General features: G+C 41.9%; 1 protein-coding gene across 7 annotated transcripts in view; it reads right to left on the minus strand.

The window, feature by feature from the left end:
- LOC117230795 (atrial natriuretic peptide receptor 1-like) overlaps positions 1 to 27,443 on the minus strand; it is a 37,603-nt gene that overhangs the window by 6,920 nt on the left and 3,240 nt on the right. The window contains exons 1-19 of one of the 7 annotated variants that reach the window (XM_033488578.1): positions 26,299 to 26,316; positions 25,358 to 25,774; positions 25,049 to 25,219; positions 24,796 to 24,970; positions 24,484 to 24,692; positions 14,876 to 15,271; positions 13,998 to 14,112; positions 11,898 to 12,232; positions 11,351 to 11,442; positions 11,137 to 11,275; positions 10,103 to 10,184; positions 9,670 to 9,805; positions 8,159 to 8,236; positions 7,364 to 7,441; positions 7,053 to 7,157; positions 6,090 to 6,333; positions 5,504 to 5,662; positions 457 to 533; positions 290 to 381 (exon numbers count right to left, since the gene is read on the minus strand). In XM_033488578.1, coding sequence (XP_033344469.1) covers positions 290 to 381; positions 457 to 533; positions 5,504 to 5,662; positions 6,090 to 6,333; positions 7,053 to 7,157; positions 7,364 to 7,441; positions 8,159 to 8,236; positions 9,670 to 9,805; positions 10,103 to 10,184; positions 11,137 to 11,275; positions 11,351 to 11,442; positions 11,898 to 12,232; positions 13,998 to 14,112; positions 14,876 to 15,271; positions 24,484 to 24,692; positions 24,796 to 24,970; positions 25,049 to 25,219; positions 25,358 to 25,580 — 2,906 coding nt within the window. In that variant the 5' untranslated portion in view covers positions 25,581 to 25,774; positions 26,299 to 26,316. Of the gene's footprint in view, positions 1 to 289; positions 382 to 456; positions 534 to 5,503; positions 5,663 to 6,089; positions 6,334 to 7,052; positions 7,158 to 7,363; positions 7,442 to 8,158; positions 8,237 to 9,669; positions 9,806 to 10,102; positions 10,185 to 11,136; positions 11,276 to 11,350; positions 11,443 to 11,897; positions 12,233 to 13,997; positions 14,113 to 14,875; positions 15,272 to 21,030; positions 21,564 to 24,483; positions 24,693 to 24,795; positions 24,971 to 25,048; positions 25,220 to 25,357; positions 25,775 to 25,954; positions 26,155 to 26,298; positions 26,317 to 27,443 lie in introns of those variants that run through there. The other 6 variants (XM_033488576.1, XM_033488577.1, XM_033488579.1 and 3 more) reach the window with 6 other exon arrangements.

A 27,443-nucleotide genomic window follows, 5' to 3' on the forward strand; every position in this document is an offset into this window, starting at 1 on the left:
TATCTACTCTATCTCTTGACGTCTATTTTAGTCGATTTTTATATTACCATTACGTTAATATTTTATTCCCGTATTAACGTCAAGTAAATACTTTACGCTTTTCCACGTCTCATTAAGTTCTCGATTATTAAATCTCCGTATTAAATTTCCTCTGCGCAATTTTCTATTTTTCTCTCTCGTTTCCTTTCGCTTTCTTCGCGTAGCGATCTTCTATTTTCAATTGCGATCGGATCGAGCTTTCTTCGACGAAGAATCATCAAGGGAACGTTCTCTTGTCGTCCTTACTCACTTGTTAATTTTCCGTATAGTTTGTTTGAGCGCGGGAAAATCAGGTCTATCCGCGGCATCTTGCGCCCAACATCGCCTCATCAGAGTAGCCACCTATACGACGGAATCGTTTGAGCGTTATTGCTGGAATTTTTGGAAAGTTTAAGTAGTCGAGAAGGACTCGCTTACTTCTTCCTCGACGGCAGACTCGTCGATCGCAGGCCTCAAAGGAGAACCTCCGGCTCTCTTCACTCCTTCCACGATTTCTGAAACAGAGCAAGGGACAAGCTTGCGACGACAACTCGATCATCGACACAATCACAAATTCCAATTTCACTCGGTTTATTTATCTACGCGAGCATCGATTCGTCCACGTTAATTATTCACGTAACAATTTGTTTTCGTTCATTCACGATCGCGATTTTATACACACCGCGTCTCATAACTACGAAACCAACGGAGAATCGTTGTTTTCATTGAAAATGTCGATCGAATATATTTCCAGTCAGATCTCGTCGCGTTGTGTCTTGTACTTCGTACCTTGTAAGAATAGACAATTTTAGGATGATTTTTAGGATGGAGCAACACGTACAAAGCTGTAACCATAAAACCATCCTAAAATGTTCGATTTCTATTGCTATATAAACTGCATGGATAGGATGCGACAGAATCCGGTTAGTCAGACCTCTTATGAATAAAATAAACGCAAAGTCGATACTTTAGGGAAGAATATCTTTTAAAAGAGTAGAGAAATCACATCTTTCGCGTAAACACTTGTCACCCCATAGTTTGATAAAAAGTCCGTCCCGATGATGTACGATCGATCGATAAGATATTCGACTTTAAAATTGTTCGCACACGAGAAAGAAAAAATCGTGTCCTTTCTTGCAACGATCTTCAAGCGTTTCACGTAACTCGGGTAATACGTACATCAAAATTTTCTCTACAACGAGTGTTCAAATATTTCTTCGTCGGCCACTGTATATACACACCACACGAAAGTCGAAACTTTTGGATGGTTGTAGTTATGACACGCGGCGTAGTATACCGTCGTGCCGGTTCGATCGCTCCTCTTACTACTTAGCTGTCCGTTTCAGTGAAACGAGTCTTTCTTGGTCGAACGACTCTCGCCACAGCTCGCGTTGTTACAACCGAATGACTTCGTGTATATATATATATATGTATTTCTCTTGCCAAAGAGGCAAAAGAGCAGGTGCAAGTAACGCGCGAAACAGTGGGAAAGGTTCGAGAAGCGAACCACGTCGAATAGAATCATCAAGGGAGATGAAAACAGTTAAAAAATGTCAGCGAAAGACGAAAGGCGAATGGTAAATATTGAACCTACTGTGCCTGTACAAATCCTCCAAGAAGGCGTTGCAAGTTTCGCAGTTGAGGGTGCAGTGAGGCCTACGGACTTCGAGCAAGGGACTGACGGCCCTTCGAGGACTGGCCCCACCGTCGGGACTGGCGCCCGGCATCGCCAGTAACGTTAAACTACTCGTGCTCGACGTATTGCTTCTATCCGCCATTTCTTCTCCTTTTCTGATCTATCCCGATCGCTATATTTCTCTATCAATGACCCATTCGAATTCACCATTTTTCTCTTTCACGCCCCTATCTCGCTCACGCTGTCGCTCTTCACGCTCTCTTTCATCTTTCTCCCTTTCATTCACGCGATTACACACGCATCTCGGCGCCATCGGATAGGATACGATCGTTCGAAGCTAATTTCGCGCGAAATGAAGAGTATGAACGTAAACGTGATCGTTTCCGAGTTCGTAGATCGCCGTTACAGGTTCTCGCGATGAAATTTATTTCGAATTACCAGCGAATTCTCGTTCTTTCCGATGTTACATCCACATCGAAGCTAAATTTTTCACGGAATTTTTAACATCGCATCGATCCATATTTAGGAATTTTCACCGCGATAAAAAAGCGATTCTTGAATCACGAACGGTTTCTAAACGCTTCCGATCATCGTATCGGTATTTCTCGTCATCACAAAGAGTGGAGTTTGAATTACGAACGAATCGTTCACATTTGACATTGTATCGATATACGAAATTGTCGTGGCGACGAAGACTGAGCGAAGACACAGTGGTTTCTATCAATTACAGAAGGAAGGAAGGAAGGAAGGAAGGAATTGTCTCGTTTCTCAAATTTCAATCTCCATCCAATTATCCGCTATCCGGTTAACTTTACAGTTACCACGGAAACCGTACGTCAAAGTTAGGCCCTTTTCGATTTACGAGCTGCTTCTCTATTTGACGGATTAGGTTTCCCATTTTCTTTACGACGTGTTACGTCGTTAAAAAATTGAATTTCAACCTCGATGTAATTACTTTTTACTCAGTTTGCTTCGCGGACGAGATGCGAAAATAATTGCTTTCTATCCGATCTAATACAAGAACTGTTTATTTGTTTTACGACGTTACATTTTTCCTTGTCTTCCAGGTACCCGAGTGCTCGCTAGCTTCTCGAAAAATTAAACTTTCAATCTGAATTTAATTTTACCTCCTACCCAGTTAGCTTTTTACAGTCACCGCGGGAACCGTACATTCCAGTTACGTTCTTTCCGTTTCGTGGTTACTGCTTCTTCGTTCTACAGGTCGTATCTTCTATTTCCCTTGCGTTTTCAAAAAATTGAACCTTCGGCCATGTCCGAGCGAACAGACCTCGACACTACGAAATTTCGTGTTTACGCTAGTAACGGTAGCTAGTGATAGGGAAGCTAGTAGAACAAGCAATAAGCTATTCTCCGCTTATGCAACGTTCTGTTTACATTGACTTTTCGACGACGTTATCTGTCGTTCGGGAGAAGTCCGACGAATGCGAAGATTGTAGCCCCGTCCACATAATCGCGACCCTGATCGAACAAAAGGCACGTATATATATATATATATATAGGTCTAAAGGTATATACCGGTACTAGCGATATTCGTTCGATCGCAACTCCACTCTTTGTAAATGGAAACGAGCAATTTCGCGAGCCATCGGCGCGCTTTCATCGTTGTCTCGTCCCGTATGAAATAATCAATTAATTGCCGCGTCTCGGATAAGAAATCAGGGTAATTGGCTTGGAGGATGGAAAAAATGAAAACGGCGTGAAACGGAGAGAGAGAGAGACGAACGACGAGATTCAGAAGGAATATAGAGAGCGAGGAAGAGGGTAAAGGGGAGGGCGAATAGGGTAGACGAGGGTTGAAGTAGGAAGGTGGTGGAAGGAGAGAGGCAAGTGGGGTTAGTTAGAGGGGTAAAGGGTTTGAATATCGAGCAAAAAGGAAAATCGGGCCGCGTAAATGGGACGGTGAAACGATTGGTAAACACAAGCACGTACCGAGTTAGACGCAGGCATGCAGGCATGCAGGCATGTAGGCACGCAGCCACACAGTACAGACACGCAAACTGTCGGGACACGCAGCACGCAGCAAGGCACGCGCGCACACACGTTTCTCCCCGAAGGGTTGTCGGTGAGAGACGGTTAATTAAACGGTGGTGGGACCGGCGAAACCGAGTCCTAGCCGCGTTTCGCGTACCGAAGGCCCCTCGATCCTATTCGTAGTGGTATTCTCGCGTCGATTTCACGTGTCGTCGGTCGCGATCTTCCGCTGGTGTCGTACGTCTCGTCGCGAGTGCACGCACGAGACGAGAAACGAAGATCGAGAAGAGAGAAAGAGAGAACGCGAACAACGAATGGGAGAAGAGGGAGGAATAGAGAAACGACGAGGAAGCGCGCGTGCAAGAGCCGTGTACGTTCCAGGACGCGTGAAAGCTTCGACTGAGCTTTCAACCCGGGTCTCGAAACGTTCCCAGCCTACTTGTGGCACGTTCCATCCTTTCATCGATCCTGCCGCTCGCGTCGAAACCGAGCTTGCGAAACCTCGTAAACTTCGTTACCGATCGATCCGGCGCACGCCGCGCCGTAACCCACACCGCTGATTCCCCCTTCTCCTACGAGCTCTCCCGTCGTTTTCGTCGTTCCTCGTGTACCAACGACGTGCAACCGACGCACAGCGTCGCGACGCATCGCAGTCGATACGAATCGCTCTTATTCCCTACCGGCCGCGGCGATGGCGAACTCCCTTACCGGTTGATCGGTCACTGGCGTCGATAGTGATTCGTGATAACGATCCAAGGGCTCATAACAAAAACGACGTTCTGTTATGCTTATCTGCCTCCAACAGAACGAGAGAATACTTGTTGCGGCAAAGACAGAGTACCTTTGAATTTTCGTCAACGCAACGTTTACCATGTTGTCTAATTGCCGGCAGTACATTTGTATTTATATCGCGAAAGAACTATACCGTTTTTTTAAGCGTCTATTTGGGCTAATTGTTACCCGGGTTGTCTGAATAATCGACGCTTTACTTCGATATCGTTAGACCTTCCTGATACGTTGGAAACACGTTGCTCTATTGATACGACCCGTACAGTATGAACGTGCTGCTCTTCGAATACTTGGAAACGATTCGTGAAAAGCGGAATTTTCTTCTTCGTAGCCAAGTGTCCCGAGAGAATCCTACCTTTCTCCAAATGTCTAGTTAATCTAGTAAATTAATCAATATTCATCGGGCTGGCAGGCCGTTTTAGTTATTATTCATAACGACCGGGCATTATGAATAACGACGCACTAGCCGATCGACCCGTAACACACATACAAATTACGACGCTTAATAAATGATCAGTATACTATATAAATAGTTGCCTTAAACATACAATTAACGCCATACGCGTCTTATCGATATAACGGATAATTGAGTGTATAGTAATTTTGTCAACCTAGCGAATTATATGTTTGCAATAAATATCTTGTATAATCTCTCGATAATTATATCACGTCGTGTGTTGTGCAAAGTGTTCTAAATAACGCATATACTGTATTCAGGATAAGTTTTCGTAATACGATCGAGTACTTCGATAAGCTTACGAATATGTAATTAAATCGTCAGGCTGTCGACTTATGACGGAGATTTTCATAGAATCGGTTAGTTTTTATTCGACGGCACGTCGATATATATTATTTCACGTCATAAATCTAACTTCTGGCTAATGCGTTACCCCTATAAAGTAAACAAATAACGCGCTCGTATAACGTTAAGAAATTTGACACGGGTCGTTCTTATTATCAGCCCTTTGATTTCTCTATCTTTCGACTTGTGAAACGCGCGATACGATTGCAGCTAGCGGATAGTTGTAGTATAAGCGCGTGTGTCGTTTGCGAGGACGAAATACTTACCCTTCGGGGAGATATCACGGTCGTCGCCCAAGTAAAACGGTCCTCGGCGTACCACGATCTCGTGAACGATTATGGCGAAGCTGTACACGTCGCCCTTCTGAGTACCCTCCGGTGGTCGCCTTTCTATTCGCAATAATTCCGGAGCCGTCCACAGCTGCCCTGTACAAACAACGTTATTTTACGATCGTGCGACCTCGTGACACTGACACACACGCACGCATATGCTTGCAAATGCACACGTACGCAAGCTGCTTCAATAATACGTGGCCAAACTTTCGATGGAACGAGAAAGAAACATCGAGACATTAAGAAACGCGTTTTTTCTTCCAGTTGATTCACGCACGCATTGCCAAACTCTCGTATCGTATGGCCAGAATACGCATTTTTCTGCATCTACGATAAATTTAAAGATGCAGAAATCCACAGAATATAATGTACGGAAACGTACAAAATATCCGAAAGTGGAGTACTAATTGTAATTTTTAATAGACGAAAGAAATTACTATTGCTACTACGTAGGTTCCATCTCTCTCGTTCTCGTCGTAAAAATTCGCAGTTTATATAGATACGATCTTGGAGCGCTCACCTCTCCAATAAGCGTAACTATCCCTGTCAACTTCTTCGCCGCAATTCGCCCTTCTCAGCTCGTGCAGTCCAAAGTCCGCGATTTTAAGGACGAACCGCGAATCGACCACGCAGTTGGAGGACTTGAGGTTGCCGTGACTCTTCAGCTCCGACGCGTGAAGATACGCCATTCCTCGAACGATATCGTGGATGAGAGATCCTCGAAAAACGCGGTCCAGTTTGATCTGATCGTTTTCCAATATGTCCTGTCGCGGAAGATCGACGAACACACGTTGAAAGTCGCAGCGGAATTTATTCGTCGGGTCGAGTCGAATGGTTCGGGGGAAGAAGTAAACTTTAATCTCGGCACTTTGATTAAATTTTTAATCGAGCTCGATAACAAATGCATGCTATGGATGAGAGGCTCCACCGGACTCGACTAAGTTAATCGCCTCCTACCAATTGCACGGAAAATGTCCGCTATCAGATAGCTACATGTATTAACGGCAAACTTCTTTTATCGAATAACCTTCGGCCCGCGCTCACAGTTTTATTACGTCCCTGTGAACTGCCGTTTACGAGTATTACCAGACTTACAGAATATCCGACAGGCTATTAAGGAATTATTAAGCTTGTTCGGCACCGTAAACTGCAAAGAACTCTACGTGTTCTACATAAAGTATTCGATGAAGATTTAATCGATCGTATAAGAAGGTTAAAACGTATCTGCTTCGTTTACAACCGTCGTGCCTCTCGATCGTTGTTCCAGTCAATTTTGCTATTTGTATTATCGGATGTTTAATTATTCGATAGAACCTGCCGTGTCCAAATTAATAAGGAAACATCGATGTGAAAATTTTATTTTCAAACAGTATAACAGGCCAGGTAATGGAACAAATAGAATGTTTTAATACGATGGCTACCGAATGAAAAACGCGTTACATGTGCATAAATCTAATACGAATAATAGAAATCTAAGACGAACCTGAAGCGATCCTTTTGGACAATATTCAGTCAAGAGACAACAATGCGGAGGATCGACACAAGCGCCGTAAAACCGTACTAGATGATCGTGCTGCAGGTCCTTCATCTGTGCGAACAGAACAGAAGCGTTATCGTCTGCCCTGCGAAACTATGTCACATGTGGTGATTGAAAAACGAAACGACAGAGAAAGTTTCGATACTCGTAGCTGCAACGAGATCAATCGATTTTCAACAAACTTGTCTTTCGTTTTTTCAATCCACACGTATCTCGTTGCAAGTTCGAGAAATTTCCCAGTGAAAACGAGTACTTACCCTTTTCAACTCGAGCAATAAAGGCCGCGAGATTTCCACCTTATTCCTCGGTATCAATTTTATGGCCACCTTAGAGTTCTGCGACGAATCGTATTACACATATGTATTATCTTCGAAGATAATTCATTTTTACGCGCACTTTGATTTATAGCTTTGCGATTAACACGTTCGCTGACAGCATAACACACAAAAGTCACAGAAAAGAAAGTATAGATAAATACCTGTCTGTGTGTTTTTTTTAATTTTCAGGCTACTTTATTTACTACTTGGACTCGGTTCTAAGCTTCAAAGTCTTTGAGACTAAGCATTTTCAGACACAAACACTTTCACGCTCTCGTATAGAGAATAAAGAAACACCTGGATTGGTACATAGAAAAATATCAAGTTCAATATCAAAAAATATCAACAACCTTGTCATCTTATGAAATAATTAGCGTGAAAATAACATTTGTTACACGTGTCCCTTTAAATCATGCAATCTTGCCCGAAAGATATATTTAGTAAGATCATCTAGGCGTTCCTATCTAAATTGCATTCTGCGTTATACGAAAATATAATGCGAGGACACTGTGATAGCGAACGTGTTAATAATTTTAAAGCGAGAAGTTTGAAAGAGAACTGAAACGAGGAAAGGAATGGAAAAATGGGAGAGAAAGAGAGAGAGAGAGAGAGGGGGGAGAGGGAAGAAAGAAAATAAGAAAAGTGAAAAATCAAAGGTTGTGTATACATATATGCGGATAAGGTGACGCATAAAGTATCTAGAGACGCGTCGCTTTACCGTCAGTAAGGTCGAACCTTGTAAATTCCCGTTGGGACATAGACGTTTCTATCTACTCCACCTGGTAAACTGACGTTTTCATCCGAGTATATAGTCTGTAATGAAAAAGAAAGATATTCGCTTTGGTTTGATTCGTTTCCAGTTGGCTCTGGTGCAGATGCATCCTGCGAATATTTCTCAAATATCTGTGACACGAAGGAAAATCCTATTTGCCACCCAAGATAGTGTAAAAATAAAAAGAATTTTCTCGTCAGAGTGCCGCATCCCTTCCGTATTACGGGCGGAAAGAAGCATAAAATATTTTTTTTCCAGATCTTCAATTTCCGATGAAAGTCGTGTTCAAATCGTGTAAGCTCTAAAAGATCCGCGAATTGAAATAAATGGACCGTTTATTTTGAAAACAGTATGAAAACAGAATGAAAACAGAATGAAAAATTCACGCGTGCTTTAACGTGAACTTTTTACTTACGAACAATTTATTATTTAAATCTTAAAATATTCGTATGCTTTGATCAATCGAAATTTCGTTAATATCCGGAATTACATAATCATTTATTTTGAAAGTGGCGTAAATCCATTTCCTGTAAACTGTAGCCTGTTCAGAGACTAAACAGTAGAGGTAGTAATAATAATCAAAAACAAATGGTGTAGCGAATGTAATCCTAACTTCTGTATCCAACGTATGATCGCAGATATGGATGTGAACTAGTTGTTTAAATGCGATTCAGCGATATACTAGTAAATTGTTATTCCATTTATTGAACCATCGTTATTATTGAATTCGACTGTCGTAATTAAATGTAATTATGTTTAAATTACTATTAAATTAATTACATTTATATCGGGTTGTATCGAAGTAGAAACTTATCGTATAGACATTTATAAACAAAAGCGAATTAAAACATGAAACATAAATTCTAAATAATCGAAATTTAACGAATCGTACGATTCAATAATTTCGAAAGTGATGATGTGAGTCCAACATTACCGAACCCTCACACCAAAATCTCCAAAGAAACTATTTGTTCGATAGATTTATACCTACTTGAACGGATAGAAACGCGGACAAACTGAGAAGATCTCGTCAGAATTGTTCAATCGTTGGAGACGCAAACACTTCAATATTTCAAAACAAAGGAAGATGTATTTACACCGCTTTCGGAATAAACCATTAATATCAAGGCATATAGATAACGATGTTGATTGTTGCATTAAAGCGAGAAGCTTATACATGAATATATATAAAGTATAAAACATATAAAAATATATATAAAATACTACAAAGTATGAATAAGATGTCAGCTGACCGATAAATACATGTACAATACATTTTCAGTATAAAATAAAACTGTTTATAACATAAAAAGTATGCAAACAAAATTTTTATACTTTCTTTTTAATCATTTTAACGTCTAGTCGATTCTACGAGTACCTCCCATATATATTTTGGAATAAATGTCTAAATACTTATGAACAACGGTAGATAAGAATACAAATATAATGCAAAAATAGAATATTTCATATTCACCAGTTGACTACCGCGCATCTTGTTCGCAATCAACGAATACATGGATCCTCGCGTTTTTGCATTCGGTACGAAGATAATGTCGTGCCACTGCACCTTCCACGTCATGGAGGCTATTTCCGCTTCGAGCTTAAAATGCCTGCAAGAGGAAAGAAATAGAGAGATACGTTTTCCACTACGTAGTTGCTGAGCAACGATTCGGGTAGTCGATTTGGAGAGAGCTGTACGGAAACTCGTTGGCTTTTCAGCTCGCGAGTTGATCCATTTAACACCCTGTTTAGTATGTGAGAGTTTAAGAGCGTTCTAAGCCGCTTGCTAATTCGCGATTTCTCTAGGGATCTCGAAATTAATAGGATTACTAGGGTAGGAGAACGAGGGCGAGTGCTGTTTCGTGATCGGAGATAGAAAAGCGATCGATTAATCATGGCGCGCTTACCTGTAAATGAAGGCCGAAGCAACGGCGAGAACGACGACGATAGAGCTCAACACCATCGAGAGAATAGCGTGTCCTGGTAGAGCTACGGAGAAAGAAGAAAAGCAATCGAAAATACGAAGCAGGAGAACCGCGTAGAGGTAAATTTTCCCATTAACGTCAGAATGTTCATGAATAATATTAAAAGCTCGGACAATATTATTTCGTTCGAAACGCCTTGAGATGTAAAGTACACATGCACATATACGTTTCGTATTATAATAAAGATCTCGATGTTTACACGAAAGCGTTGTTCGTACACGCGCGTCTGACGCTTAGAGGAAATTTTACTTAAAGAGATATATCCATCCTGAGTCGTGCAAAAATAAATTTCCGACTTTCTTTTATGAGAAATTACAAAATGAGAAGTTTGGATCTTTTTAACGATACTAATGTCACTTTTGAATTTGCTCTCCGATTCGAAGGAAAAAAAAGAAATAAGCCGGGGGAAGTACGTTACAAAATGATAAACATCGGTAGCTAGCCACTCCTGGCGAGGATTGGAGAACTTAAGACAAAGAAATCCCTCTTGATTCGCAGATTTATATGATAGATTCTAATCATAGCATAGAATTTTTGAAAAATTTCGGTGATTACAGAAACGGCAGCAGATCGGAGAGGAGAGATCTTTTACCAAAAGCGTCATCGATCTTAAAGGTTTCCAAAAACTCAAGTTACTAAGATGAAAAGATCTCCAGGATTAAATCGTAGAATAGATTGTGTAGAATGTCTCCTCGAAATTTGTAAAGTTTTATCGTCGTTTTCTGGCGAAATTGGTCGGGTCGGAAAATATAGTCGCAAGAAGAAAACGAGACAAGATTTGAGATAATATTCTGCTTTAATAGATTTGAATAATGGATCCCTGTAACTTCATAAGAAATTTGAATTTTAATAAGCTGGTAGAATATTCTATGCATCTGAAACTTTAGCAAAATCAAAGCGATGTATCTCTTTAATATAGTAACGCGAAGTTATGAACCGAGATGCAAATGACTTACAGTTGTCGGGACACAGGGAGCCATCGAAGCCGCAAGTAGGTGTATCCGGTGGTGGTTCCGATCGGCCACCTGACCAGTGAATCCTCTTCCCGGCTATGTATTGCAACGTCTTGTTGGCTCCGTAGTAATTAGCCACGATCTACGACACACACGATATTCTCGGTGACCTCGTTTTCGAATAGGCGCGCGCGTCTTACACGGTCAAATATTTTACCTCGAACTTGGACGTTTCCGGGTTCATGTTGAGAAGAGAATAGTCCGCTATTCGATCGCCGTTCTCGTCGATATTCACATCTCCGGTTATACCTGTAACCGAGCGATCCGCGTCCATCGTGTGACTCGATGATCGTTGATACGTAACAATTAAGCCAATAAAGGTCAAGTAACAACAAATTGTCGTTGAATCGTAAGAAAGAAAACTGTTTTTCGGGTCAACTATAGTAGCATAATTTACAAACGAACGTAAGAAAACCATCTTGTACGAAGGTTCGCTCTGTTATAGAGAACGCAGTTTCTATAATATCAAAATAAACACGCCATAATTTTACAATATTTGATAAGGGATTAATAACGAAAATAACGTTAAGCGTTGAAAGAAAATTCATCCATAAAATTCAATAACATAAATCAAGAAGAAAGAAATTACAAATAAAATGTTGTATGAACGCATTAACATTTTAGTCCTTGGTGAGTCGAGAAAACCGTATAAGATGGAAGCGTGCGAAGCGGAAAGATAATGTAAGAGAAAATCGCGGCCGCACCTCTGAAGCTTCTACCCCACATTCTTCGGGTAAGATTACCGCCATCCAAATTCACTCCGTCTGGATATTCCGGCAAACTCTCCTTAAGTGCAAGGGCGTAAAGGAGCACTGCATCGTAGAATGCTGTTACGAACGTCGAGACCGAATTATTTCCAAATGTGAAGTTGTACTTGGTTTGCGCGAGACTTTTTACTTCCCTCGAAAAGTTTAAATATTCGGCGTTATCAGGAGTTCGGGCGGTGACTGTTAGTAGCGACTGATAAGCCTTCCGGGCCTTCTCGTTCCTTTCTTCCGTGTCGGTTTCTACCCTCCATGGTTCCCTCGAGTTGTTGTCGCTGAAACGATCGAACAATGCTCAACGGTGTTTCTTCTTTCGCTTTTTCCGATTTATTCACTGTTATTTAAGTCGTTCTTCGTTCCCGAGACATCGTTTCGAAGAAAGATCGCGAACGCTCTGGCTTCGATTTGGGTGAAACTTTGGAAAATAAATATATATATGTCGAGTTATCGTTGGGATTAGGGGCGTTTAACGAACAGAATTTGACAATTAGCCGTGGCGATTAGATACTCGAGATGCTAATGACAATAATCTTAGGTTCAATAACGAATCCACGGTCAACAGCATGGCAAATGCGCTTACTTCTCCGAAGGCCAAGTAGAACTGAACTTACTTGTCCACAGTCCAAGTGGAACTGCACTTACTTGTCCACAGTCCAAGTGGAACTGCCCTTACTTGTCCACAGTACAAGTGGAACTGCACTTACTTGTCCACAGTACAAGTGGAACTGAACTTACCGGTCCACAGTCCAAGTGGAACTCACTCATGTACTTTTCTCTGTACCTCTCTGTACCCCTCGGGTCAACTATATTTTGAAGGAGAGCTATACAACTACTCCATACCTCTGTTAGGTAAAAACGTCCATCCCGTGACTACGTTTAGCGACTTCGTTTAGTCACTTCGAACCCAAGCCTAGTCATAAATCTCGGGCAAACATACTCGAATCGAATCATAAACAACTACTTCTAAGTTTTATTATACAAGTACAGCTATAATAAAAAGTCTAGACTAAAGTATTGGGGATTTTCCTAAAAATTCCAAAGGAAAGGGCCCGGTGTTCTTTCATCGCCGACATATATGTACATATTTTCCTACCTGCGATAGATCGAGTTTAATGATAAATAATTCGAAACCGATGGTGTGGCATATATGTCATGCAGTATCTCGCAGCAATGATGGACCACAACACATATGTCATTGGTATTTTCAGTGGAAAAAAGAAGAGGTGCAGGAAATGTTTCGCGACAGGGAGATGGAAAAGTGCTAATTATTTTTGCAGTGGCTGCAGAGATAATCCAAGTTTATGCTCGGTAGAGTGTTTCGAGAATGATTTATATTACTGAAAAAAATTTGTTTCGTTTAGCTATATGTTCAAATATATCTTTGTGTTTCAGTAAAAACGTCATATTCCCTGCGCGTGTTTGTTCTGGTTTATGTAAGTATAAATAATGTTTATATCTATTATATACACGTTGTATAATTTTTTCTCTGTTGAAACAAACATTATTGCCTTTTGCGTGTTTATCTTTTTGAAATTTTAGTCAAAACGCTATTTTATTCGCATGACATAAACGTTACGTCACGTAGTGATCGAATATCAAGATTATCGCGGATACTCGATGACATACCGCGTATGTCATAACGTAGTTTTCAATAAAAATCCTCTAAACCATATTTTTTTTTTATTCCTCCATCGATTAGTTTCCCTTATTTTTTATTATAAACGCAAAAAGACTTTTCATTATTTGGCAGAGTTTGTTTAAAAGGAAGTCTCGAACGTATCAAGAAGCGAAATTGCCCTGCAAAATTCGAAACAAATCCTCGCTCGCACCTCCACCCAAAGCTTCGCCCAAACCCTCGGGGTGAAAGGTTAAGGGTAAGGTCGGTCCGTTCGTGACCCTTAGCCTGTCAGTCGATCTCGATTCCGACACCAAAGTCCGGATGCTTTTGAATAGTATCGTAGAGATATAAAAAAACGTTGATGTTCCTTTTTATCCGCCCGTTACATTTTATTCTACTTTCCTCTGTTTCTTCGAGCTTACCTGGACGAAAGTTCTATGGAGAAGAACACGTATTCTCCGGAATCGACCATTCCGAGTTGCTCGGCAGCTAAAAGAATTTCTCTGATGGTCGTCGAATTGGCACACATTACTACAACTGAAACAAAGAAAAACCTTTTTACTTTTCCATCGTCTTCGCTGTGCCATTTACGTGACGAGACACTCTACCAATTCCAACCATCGTATTTCGCGCACCGAAATAAGGTCCGTTCAAAATTTTAGCCCTATAGGATCCCGCACACCATTATTTACAATATCAATATCAAAGATAGGTATTCTTCTCAACGAATAGGGAGACACGCGTGCTCGTCTCTTGTTCTTCGACTTTTCACGTTCTTATAAGTCAAGATACAAAGATAGAGTGCGCGTATCGAAATATAATGCGATGCGTATAGAAATATAAAGAGAACGCTGCACTAAGGTCCCCCGTGTCCTCGTCCAATTTACGCATGCAGCTTAGTATAATAAATACGTAAGTATAACAACGATCAACGAACGATCGGTCGGTAAATGACTGATTAGACGCGGCCAAAAGGAGCCTCCATGCAGCGTTCTCTTCATATTGCCATATCGCCACTTTGCCACTTACACGGTAGCTTACGAGCCCGCGTACTCTAACTTCGTATCGCTCTGTTTCTATATCTTCGGACATTTTTCTTTCGAATTTCAAAATAATTCATCCTCGAATGGTATGAATGTAACGAGCGAGTTCTGCTGCCTCACGCGTATAAATTTGCTGCGACAGAAAAGTAGAAATTTGGAAAAACGTTTCAAGAAAAACGACGGTCAGACGAATAAAGGAGATCGACGTTACTCGAAGCAATCTGAACGAGTGGCCTTAGGCATAAGTTTCAACTTACTCCTGACAGACTTTGCGAGGAAGGTGAGCAAGTTTCGATAATCTTCGACGGTACTCGACTCCTGGTTGAAGTTTTTGTGAACCGGTGTCTGATTGAGGGCCGTGAAAATGGCACCCAGAGTGAAGTGACACTCGGAATTGCCACGGCTGCTCGCCATCTCGTGATTGTGATAAAGAAGTCCGACGATCTTCCATTCGAATAGCTTCAAGATATGTTTGAGCGCCTCGCCTACCAATCGATGGGAACCCATCATTCTGGTCAACGTTGGATAGTGTTCGCCCTTGTGACGGAATGCCTCGGCCTGAGCACCCGCCGTTAAGACAGGAATACGCCATACGCCCGCGTATCGCGCTACTGGTGCGATCGCGTAGTCGCAAACAGGACCAAGGAAGGCATCTGTGTTCACAAACGTCCACGAGTTCAAAACCCACCCTATCTTTCTCGCCATCGGCTCTTCTTAATCGTCATTGAAATTACGACTGATCGGTTCATCCACGTTTACGGGGTGTTAAAAGATAAACATGCGATCGTATCTCCTATCACGCGCCTTCCGTTACATTCCGTAGCGTTCCGCTTAACGCTGCCGCGTCTAACACCGTTGAAAGCGTATTGGACGTGAGCCGTGTCGAACAGAAAGACGTAGCAGTTAGCTTCATCAGAGATAAACATCGGTAATCTGTTTCTGCTGGCATCAGCTCAGGACCAGAGAAAACTCGATATTAGACGTGGCAGTGTTATAATCGCATAACGCTTAAATCAAATCAACCTTCGTTTCTCTTTCACTTGCACTTGACGAACGAGCGGAATTGAATGTAAGAGCGAAAACACCGTGGTCGTTTGCTTGCCCATAGAGAGAAGTCGTGGGAGTACCAGAGTATTTCTAGTCTGAAATGAATTTCTATATAAATTTCGAAATAGAAATTTCTTGATCGTCTTGATATCAATCTAGATTCGTGCTTCGTAATTATAGCTCGCTTTTTTTAAGATCCTATATATTAGACGGGATTTCGTATGGCGCGATCGAAGTTGAACGTCGCGTTGTTCAGAATTACAAACATCGTCACGTGTGTGAACCGCTTGATCCAGCGATATAATTTCATCAACAAGTTTCATTCTACTTCGTCATCCACCTTTTTGCTTCTACTCCTCCTCCCTTTCCTTCCCTCCTCTCTCCCTTTCTATTTATACCTATCTACATGTAGGTACGTACATTTATTTTTATATCCGTCTTTATCTTTCCTTGTATAGCCAAGTGAAACGGTAATCTCCTCGATCTTATGGCCTTGCAATACCATTTGCAGTATACGAAGGAATTTCTTATCAACGGTAATTCTACGAGAGATTTCGTCCAGTTTGCGATCCGAGCTAAGATGCGAAAGCGTGTTATCGTAGAATGCATATAAAAGGATCGAAGAGCAGAATGGCAAGACGCAGAGATAGTTAGAGGACGGTTCGGTACCTACGTAAGTAAACGGCGGAAAATTAATGCTACAGAGCGGTCGTGAATTTCGTGGCCAGTCGAGGGAATGATGGTCGGTAAACGGTTTGCATGCAACGTAAGTTCGATCGCGATCGAGCCTTTCACGGTATGGAAAAATCACACTGAAAACGAAATTATAAAATTCAAGACGAGCGACTTACAGAGGAATTATCGTTTTGTCGGTAAGATAAAAGCGTTGTAAATGCAATATCGGCGGTAACCGAAATTATTGTTTCGTTGTAATATTTTATTATAATATTATTTTTCTCCGGCGGATGGTAATTCGATCAGAAAGTTTACGAAAGGAATATCTGCTATTATTTTGCTCTAATAGAATACCATAACACGACAAAGTGGATTTTTAAAATACTAAACTGCATTAACAAAATTGGTGTTCGTAATCGTCGAAGCTGGTGGAAGCTACTTTACTGTTTGAAAACCTCTTCATCTTCGGGTCGTTTAATTTTCTCGAGTGTTAAGTCAAACGAAGAAGATTCCTCCTCTATTGAGAAAAGGAGCATGGATATTGTTTCAAACAACGAGTGAGAATAATCCAATTACAAATTAATTGCAAACACTGTAATTTGATTGTAAAATACGCGCATATAATGTATTTAATCTTTTAAACAAAATTGAAACGTATAACTTCCGACTCGATAAAAAGGTAGTAAATACGCTTCGAATTATAAATTTGCCTGATGTAAATTTAATTTGGAAATTCCCTAAAGCAGCTCCTCCGATCTTTTATTTACAACTATTCTAGAAATCGCTAGATCGAAAAACAAGATAAACATCTCGTATACCTATTCTCCTCTCTGCTATCCTTGCCAATTTATCCAAATCTCTTTCATGCTGCACCCTGAAGAAAGATAAACACGCGTTTCGCCTGACTTTTACTCGCATTTTTAATATCGACAACTCGGTTTATGGGAAAAGTTTTAAAAAGTCATCGCGCGCCGTAGTTTGTAACATCGTATCGCAAAATGTTCGTACGCGATGAAAGAGAAAAAATATGAGGTGCGTACGATGCTCGAACAACCCTAAGTATTAACAAGTATCCACCGTGACGGATAATGAGCGAATTTACGCGTCGACGCGGTACGACATAACACGGTCACCGCTACGTGGTAAAACCGTGTTTTTCTCTCTGAACGTCCCGTTCGATCGATACGACGCGGCCAACGAAACGCGTTTTACCTCCGATACGGAAATTCAAGCACAATCCGCATATTCGGGAATGTGAACTCGAATACGTGTACTAAAACGTGTACACGCAGCGGAAAGAATGGTCGCTGCCGATGATTTCCGCGTGTTCGATCGAGACTGCTTTACTGTTGCTCGTCACGTAAACACAGCCTAATACGACCGCTGCGTGATACGTACGATCGGCCGCACAGTGCGGTATACAATGGACAAAAATCAAAACGATCGTTGTTCGATTTTGATGTTCTTATTCGATGATATCGTCAGTCTGTAGGCGAATGATACGAATACAAAGAAACAGTGTAAATTTAGAAGCTTGTTCAAACACGAATGGACTAAACATGATAAAAACGATTACTAAATAAAGGATACAAATGCGAGTAATAATTCACCGAAGAATCGATAGAGGATTAGCGAAGCTCGTTCGTCAATTTTCGTCAGACGGTGTTTGTTACACCTTCGATATCGGGATTTTGAGCTAAGATACGTACAATTTTAGTTTCCAATTAAGAAATTTCTTTCTTTTCGATCTTTACAAAACGATTCAAATCGTCCTGCGATTTTGATTTGGTACTGGAAGATATCGTATTATATTGGTACATAATCTTGTCCTGCTACGAACTGCTACATTGGATGTTCTTTAATTTTTTTTCTTTTCTTTAATGAAATCACGACTCGTTAGAAGCCTGCACATCTAACCACACTCATTGCAAGAAAATTTTCAAAATTGCAGAGAAACTCTGTTTCGCGTTTCTTCGCTGAAAAGAATGGAAAGATTGGTTCCCGGCATCGACGCTATTTACTTAAACGTTACCGTGTTTGGTTAGACAAACGAGTCGCCATGTATCAAGTTTCAGGAAAATTGCACATTGCATTCATTTTTGTATCTTTGTCCGGAATTCTCATTCAAATGTCGTAATGTGAACGCGAGAACGTGGCCTGCGAATCTGACTTACGAACGTAATCGGCGAGTTTTGATTTTTAGGTAGAAGAAAAGGAACCGTTAACGCGTTTGCCTCCGTACCGATTTAGATTGATTTTCCGTATTACTTCGACACGGTTAGGCGTCGAGCCAATTTGACGACATAGACATCATTTTTTTCTTTTTAATTTTTTTAAACCATTTATGATATTTAATTACATATAATATAACCTTGAAACACAAGCAAGTAAAAATAGTTTGTTTCGATATTTTTGCCGCAACGAACGCGTTAGATCGAGCCTTTGCGGTCGTATATCTGTCTTCAAACTCCAAAGCACTTTTATCGTTCCAGTCGTATGTCTACTCTCAGCTGCTGAAGCAAAAAGCCATTCCGATTGTACATCATGCCGACAGGGGAAATTTCTCAAGCCAGAAATTCAGAAATTACGAAAAGAGATACGTCGAGCACGTACAAACTGTTGGTACTAACGATTGCCCTTCGTACTAATTTCTCAGGCCATCTCGTCAAACAAATGTTTCGAGCAACGTTTAATTAGAAAATAATTTTCATAATTTTCCGAATTCTCGGCTTAGAGAACGTCCCTTGTGGGATAACGTGCTTTCGAAATAGAGTTCTAAACGGAAGGTATCTTGTCAGACACCGATGACCGACAGCGTATTAAACGAGCTAACGTTAAAAGAAAATGACTCATCCTCTATAGTTATCGCGATTCGAGGCACAGAATGACAATGATTCGGTTAAATTTGCGGTAGCAGATGGAGAGGCAGAGAGGAGGAAGGCATCGCTGTACCAGAAGAGAAGTAATTAAACGGAATTGAGAAGATATTTAACGAGCAAGACGCGCTGTCTTTTGAAACGACTATTCGACTGTTTAAAAATTCGAGTTATCGTATTACTTTCAGCGGCGTTTCGGTCTGTGTATTTCAGCGGGCGCGCGATTATTTACGTTAAAGTTTCTTATTCCTTCTGCGGAATTTTGTTGCGTTTCCCTGTCGATTTATATTTTTAAAACATTCTGAAACGCCTCTATCTTCTCTCGATATTCGCATTCGCGAACATCCATTCTATTTTGCAATAATTCTTGCGCGACTTGTGTGATATTACAATCAACTGGCAGCCAAAGTTTTTGAATTTATAGCCAAACACATTTATCTTTTCGATCATACAGTTCCACTGGATCGACCGAGCAACTGCACCGAGCTGTAACGTTAAATTGGTAAGAGATCGAGCAAAGATTCACAAAGAAAAATTAAGCGGTTTCGAGTGGTGCGGGTTTTTATCGGCGAAGGTGGAAGCGTTTCAAGTATCAAATGGAAGTATAAATACAAAAAAAGGTGTATTAGTTTAAAAGACACTTGTTCTTCCTCGTTTTCCATACGATAGATTTTCAAACATTGAAATCAAAATATCTTTTAAACTAATCATTTTCCGACCCGAGTGCCGTAATATCCTCTCCCTCTCGTAGAGAGAAAATCTTTCTCGTGAAATCTTTGAAACGTTTCCACTTTCGGAAAAGACACACGAACGCGTGATGCATCGCTAGAAATGAATTAACCTTTCCTACTGAAATCTTTTCCCACCTCCTACCATTTTCGCGTTATAGCTCGGCCAAGTTGCGTGGGACACCCTATGTAGACCACACATAGTACAATCTACTAACTGGAATAGTTAAATGTCAAGTGATGTTAATTGCACTATTCGCGATCCTAAAATCAAAATACACAAGAAGTTCCTTGATTTTCGCGAACAACAAAGGTTTCGATCGAAATTGCACGACAGTGGTGAAATTACGACGTATCCAATCTGCGCGGACAATTTTACTTTAGCAAATTACACGGCTCGACAAAGGGAAGAAAAGCGAGATTTTCGGTTGAGTGGCCGAGGATGAACCTCGGTCGTTGTTGCATCGATGGTCGATGGCCGATGGCTAAATGCACGAATGTAGCTGATAATTAGCTATAGTAATATGACGTCAACCGAGCACGATGTTCGGTCCCTTTCCACTCTGCGGTTCGCCACGACCCTAAGCGTCTACGGCGAGACGCGCGACGATTAACGCCAAACGATGGTTCGAATGGAGGAGGCAGCGGACGCGCGAGTCGATTTCCGCCGGGACGACTCGAATCGAGTCATTGTAGAATAGCGGATGATCGTTGTCATCCGATAACGCGTTCCACGATAAAACGATCGGTGACTGTACGAGAAAACGTGGTGACGGCCGAGTGCGTAAACAATTCTAATTTTAGAATCCGCGATAAGCGAATCGGTCGAGCGGAGCAAAGACCGGTATTTCTTTGAGAAATCCAATTCAAACTTTATTTTGACTAGACAAATTTCGGGATGGAATAGAATTCATCGAATAGAAGAGAGGAGCAAGGAGAGGAAGATCGGATCCGTTGAACGAAGCGAGTTGCTCGGCAAGTGCGGCAGGAATTCGAACGGGCCGAAAGAGAGATCGAGTTGGTGAAATAGTACGGCGAAAAATTCGAGAAAGTTACGGAAATGAAAGAAAGATAACGACGAACGACCTGCGGTCCGGTTGATGTAAAAGTCGAATGCGGCCAAGGGTCCCTGGATGCTGGAGCATTTCGAGTCCCGATGATCGACCGTGATGTTCCATCCTGGTAGAAGTCCCTTCGCAGAGCTAACTGCTTTCACCGCGAGTAGAACAGCTGGCAGTATCCTCGGCATGCTCTGCTCGTGTCGAGGATCAGCCGGCGCTATCACTGCCAGTCTCACCTCCTTTTCGAACCGTGGTCGCGTTTCAATACACTTCGCAGACTGAATGATTACCGTGTTATTTGCGCTCGCGCTAGCACATATCGTTGTCAAAAACAGCGTCAGCCTCACCGATGGAACGCTTCCGCGCCTTTGCATCTCGTTTCGATCGCTACTTTTTCAATTTCGTCATCCCTGCACGCGACGCGCAACACGCCCCAAGTCCGTTTAATCTCGTTGTTCGCGAATTCGCGCGCCGTCTCTTCGCAGCGCCGATCGACCGTGCATTTTCACCCCCTTTCTGTTTTTGCTTCTCGCTCAGAGATACAAAGGTGTCCACGTCCCCCACCGACGGTATGATTCTCAGGCGCCAATTTCGCGATCGCGTATTGAGATCGTTGATCACCGAATCGATGGTGATCAACGTGTCATCGCGAACAGAAATGCGTTCCCTTTCGCACACAATGCAACCTCTGCTCTGTATGTCGTAGCGATTGCGCGCGCATTAGTGCCGAGCCGAGTCTTCGAAATTCAACCATGCCAACGCGAGTTCCATCGTTCGAATCGTAGAAAAGTCTACGGATTTAACCGACAAACTGGGTAAGACTATCTAGGAATTCTCATTTCTCTGGTAATTCGACGAGTGTATGCCGCGTCTTTATAACGTTAACCACTGCGTAACTTAATGACTACCAGCGTACGTATAATCCACGGTACCACTTCTTTTGTACATTGCTCAATCTCTGTACAACGTTAATGACAAGTTGTAACGAAACTCATGGGATTTAAAAAGTTCAAGTTTACGGAGAATTGGACGAATCGCGAAACGTTGACTAGAAGCGAGAACTTAAGAAAAAAGAACCGTTCTCCCTCTTTTTCTTTCTTCCTTTCTTTTTAAAACAGTTTCAGGAGAGAGAGAGAGAGAGAGAGGGAGAGAGAAAGGGAGAGAGATCTTCTTAAAACGCCTCGAGAGAATCGCAATGAAAACCGCGTGTTATTTCGAAAAAAAAGGAAAGCTTCGCGGGCGGAACGAGCGAGCTTGGACCGCGCGAATGAAACTGACAAGCCAATCTCCAAAGCTCTCCCGCTTTACTCTGAATCGCGACCACCACCGATGCCGGACGATCGTTCTCTTCCTTTTCCTCTTCCTCTGTTCGCTCCTTCCGTCCTTTTCCCCTCCAACACTAGGATAGAAGTTCGTACGTGCACCTTGCTGCGCCGATCGCGAAGATAGGTAGGAGAACGGTAGGAACGCATGCGTTTGAACTTTGTACATCCTCCACGTTCTGTCAATCGCCCTCTCCTGCCCTTCACTTCCGCGTGCTCTCGCTCTCCTCGCTCGCAGTATCGAACATTAATAATCAAAATTGGTATTACTATTGTATGATACAGTCGTTGCAAAGGCTTTTTCTCTTTGTCTCGATCTGAAACTTGGTACAGCGACCATAGAAAATTTCTACGTATATACTGTGCATGCTGTATGAGGTATTTTGAAACATCAGCACTGTAATGAGGCACGACTGTTGTTATATCGGTGTTATCGTGTAATGTCATTATATTGGTAAAATTTAAAACCAATTTGCAAAGTTACACATGGAAATTGTAAAATATTCATTGCAACCATACACTTGGCAGAGAGATCATGAAAATATCTAGACATGCAGGTGGACCATATTTAGTGAGACCATCTTTAGTGCTAATTACAGATATGTTAAAGACAATTATTCATGCTGTGCATTAAATTTTTACTAATTGTATGTTTGCCGTGTCTTGTAACTTTTACGTTTTTAAATGCATCTTCGGATTGCTCTCGTTACAGCGCTAACGAAATTGCAAAATGTTTCCTATAACACACAGAATATATGCATAAAAGATTTCTTTTTATATCATACTCTGTCACTGTATATCGCGTAGCGCATTCGTTACAAAGCCTTTCTTTTCTCAAAATCTCCATTTGCAAGTCCATCGATGAAATCGGTCTGTTTTCAAGCAATTGATCCATGAAGAATCGCCTGTGACTGTGGTGACGACTTCTTAGAATAGTACAGATAGATCATACGTTAAACGATCTACTTAAGGTTAGCGACAAATTTAAATTAACAAATATTAAGAAAATGGAAATAAGAGAATGAAAGTAAGATGACGACTCGTCTTATCGACGGACGAAGAACAACGCGTAAATTATCGACAAAAGGTACGCTTGTTATCGACGGACATAACAGGATCCGCTGACTCATACCGCGTTGTTCAAACGCGAAACGGCAAATTCGCATATCTCTGCAGATTTAATTGGTGAACCGGTAAATGGTGAAAAAAAAAGACAGTATCGATCAGAGTAAAAGCAATCGATCGAGGGAACCTTGTAACACTTTGGATGGATATCGATCGCGTGCACTTTTTACATTATTTGTTAAGAAAACATTTAAATATAGACTTTGCGACGCGTCTATCGCATATCGCACCGTAACAGAGCAATAATAGAAACGCTTCAGCTTCGTGATAACGAGTTGTGATAACACGCAGGAAACAATGCGATAACAGTGACTTCGGTTAATTGATACGGGCAATTAGATCAGCGATCGCACTCCTGCCTTCCTCGATCCTCCATCAAACATGAAGAAATTCTAACAATTGCGAACAATCGCGAAAACAATGCACGACGAAACAAGTTGACCTTTCGAGAAGACGTTCTCGAAGACAAGAAGAACGTTTCTTGTCGAAACGAAAGTTAAGGTACGCGACTGAAGCGTTTTGTCGTATCATATAGGTATGATCGCGTACATATTCATCTTGGCATAGGTTCAACGGTTTTCGGTAAAATTACTTCGTTGCCATGCAGAGACTGTTGACGTTCCCTTTTGACAACATCGATGTAACACCCCCGATGAGCGATCATGATAACGAAAAGTATGCTCAAAGTCGAAGCGCCGAGATAAAAAATGCGCGTCAAATTAAGTTTTTATCTAGGCTACCGCGTATACGCGGAAACGCGCGATACGCGTCTCTTTTCGTTGCATCTGTTTCTCGTAGAATTTCATCTAAAATCGACTTATTGTTTACTCGCAGCGGGAAGAGCGAGGCAGAAATGGTTTTCGCATTGGTAGTTCAGCGATCATTCGCGTAAACGTTTATAACATCGACCAGCGAATTCGCCAGGCACGTCAAAACGTGTACATTTGCACTTATAGTTAGAAGCGACGGTTAGTTTTGGCGGGACTCGTCAACGATGGAAAGCGAATATCGAAAATGTCTGGAAAACTTACCACTGTACGACTTCCCCACGTGGGATTGCAACGCCTCTGCGTAATATTCGGGAACGGTAGTTTCGACATCGAACGTACCGAACGTAAAGTTTGGCTGTTTCTTGATAAACTCTACCATGGACTTCATCATTAACTGACACGTGTGTTTGCCAGTAAGCTGACTCTGTCCGCTGGTCGCGTACACCAGATGCACCTTGTGCCATTCGTATCTACGATAACGTTACAAATTAGTCGAGTCCGAGTTAAACCTAGATCGTTTTTAAACATGTTCTGTCGTTGATTAAATCGTTCGCTGATTCTTCCTTCATTTACCGATTCATCAAAGCTACGAAAAAGTTGGCGAGATCCCTGAAGGCCACGTTTCCGATTCTAGTTGTCATAAAGTACTCGTCCTTGCACTCGGTCTTCTTTTCCGTAAAATCGTAGGTGAATCCACCGGTGGTAATTAAAGGCGAGCCGAAGAATTTCACCACTCTGCCAACAGACGCTGAAATTAAACATCAACCTTGAACGTACGAAACCCCGTGGGCTTATGAAACTGCTGATAGATCGCTGCGTTACTTACCCACGCAATAATCGCAGGCAGGCCCGAGAAACAGATGAACGCAATTCAAGAAGCTATCGATCGCGCCACTTTGAGCGTACATCGCGTCGCAGTGATCATCCTGCGGAAGAAACTTTAATTTCAACCAGTAGGGTAGAAGTCCTCGCGATCTGGCTTCGTAGACAGCCAAATCTGTGAATGCAACCGACAACCAACAAGCTCTCTAGATTGTTCCGATACGTTTACAATAATTACAATAACATTTTCTTATGCCGTAGCTACTGTCGCATAAGAAACAACGCCGATTCTGTACGACAAGGGAAAACTTACCGAGAACCGGAAGGACTTTCGGCAACGCGATATCGAACCTAGGATCCGCCGGCAGAAGAACCGCTACTCTCAATTCGCATGAACTCACACCGTCTTGATTCTTCTTGCAAAGAGCTTCACAGTCGCGGGCAAGTTGTACTTCGCGACAGTTCACTTTTCCATTCACCGGACACCAGCCAATTAGCCAGGCGATCGTCAATGCAACGATCCAATTGGTATCCATCTATGTGCGACGTCCTACGCTTTTCCCTTCAAACGAGATCGGTGAACCGCTCTGAACGTTTCGACGACGATGAGCCCTTGTTCGCTACTACGGTTTCGCGAATATCACGACCAACGATTCCTCTCCTGCTCGAATCCATCCTTTTCCTTGTAAGTCTTCGTTTCGCACTCTAACTTCTTCTTCCGGTCGTTGCGCTGTCAATCGAAACGAATCAATGCTGGACGATTCGATATTTTTATATTTCGATTGAAACCTGACCCCAACCTAATCCTAATAGAAAGGAAACCGCGACGCGATCTATCCTACCAGTTCTCTCCAACTATTCTCGGATGCTTCCTGCTGGAATGTTCCGGCGCTAACCCCTCCGTACCTACCATAAGATTCCCACGAACGATACGTTTCGATCCGAGTTTCCAGTCAGAATCCGAGTTTCATTGATCAAAGTAGTAGCGATCGCTGAAAATGGATTTCCGCGCGGCTCACGCCGCTAACACGTCCCCTGTATCAACCCCCTTGTGGCACGACGCGAGATCCGCCCGAGGATACGAAAGAAGAAACAAACTGCCGAGAACGAAAGGAGTACTACTGACACTCTGGATGATCTTGAACCGCATTAGCCAGTCACAAACACCCAAGTACACCTCTCGTACGCTCGTGTCGTGTTATCGCTGATTTTCTATCGCGTCGATTGATAATAGCTATCGAAAGCTTCGCTCACCTCCTCTCGCATTTTCTTCGACAGTTTCGATTAATAATAATCTAACGCCGTTCGTTTTTCGTGTATACAGCTCCATCATGACTCTTCTATGCTTCTTTTCTTTTCGTCGCTGATATCTTTTAACGAGAACCGCGGGATCTCATCTCGAATGTGAATATCTGAATTCTACTCTCTCGGTCTCTTTGCGAGCTGGCTTTACTGTTCCGTATCATGGTATGGACAACAATTCACTTGTCTTGATAACACCTACGAGGGTCGCATGATAACTAATGCACACTCTCTCGTCTGTATCTCGAGAATGAGAAAAGAGTTACAACTCTGCGTGACCACTTATTTTATAGCTACATCCCTCCTTTATAAATATGCCAAGTGTCGATAAGTTTGCTTGACGCAGTCACCAACAGTATTGTTTCAAGTGAGACTGAAAATGGATGCGACGTCAACGAGATTCAAGAAACGTGCAGTGATCGAGTTTTTAAAGATGGAAAACGTTAAACCTGCGGAAATTCATCGCCGTTTACCGGCTGTGCGTGCCACGATATCAAGATCATGAAACATTTGCGAACACGTATATGACGGTTTTGGAATTCGATATCGTTGCAGCACGACGTTCGGCCGCACACCGCACACCGCACACCGCACACACAACACCTGATGCTCTTGCGAGTTCGAAATTTAAAGTCGTTTTGCAACTGTCTTATAGCCCACGTCTGACACCTTCGGATTTCCATTTCTTTCCAGAATTGAAGAGGACCTTGAAAGGTATTCGTTTCAGGATAAACGATAAAGTCGAGGCAACGGTGAAATACTTTATCAGAAATAGGCTGGTAGAATCCTTTGCTGTCAGGACGAAAAGACTTGTCACGCGTTAAGAAAAATGTATCGAAGTTAACGGCGATTATATTGATATTTTGTAACTAGTGAATTGTACTATCGTTTCCTTCTCTTCTTCATTTCCACTTCCTTTCTCGAGATACAAGCGAGAATACATTTACTTGTCAGTCTTGTATTTAGTTAATTAACCGCAACTTTGATATTTCAATGTAAATAAAACACCAACTCGAACCCTTGCTTTTTCAAATGACTTTAACTTACGTTTCTGAAAAACTGCAAAATAAAAGTAAAATGAACTTCTATTACCTGCG

This window comes from Bombus vosnesenskii, unplaced genomic scaffold (genome assembly GCF_011952255.1).
Source record: "Bombus vosnesenskii isolate JDL3184/JDL3185 unplaced genomic scaffold, Bvos_JDL3184-5_v1.1 scf7180000013267, whole genome shotgun sequence".
NCBI lineage: Eukaryota > Metazoa > Arthropoda > Insecta > Hymenoptera > Apidae > Bombus > Bombus vosnesenskii.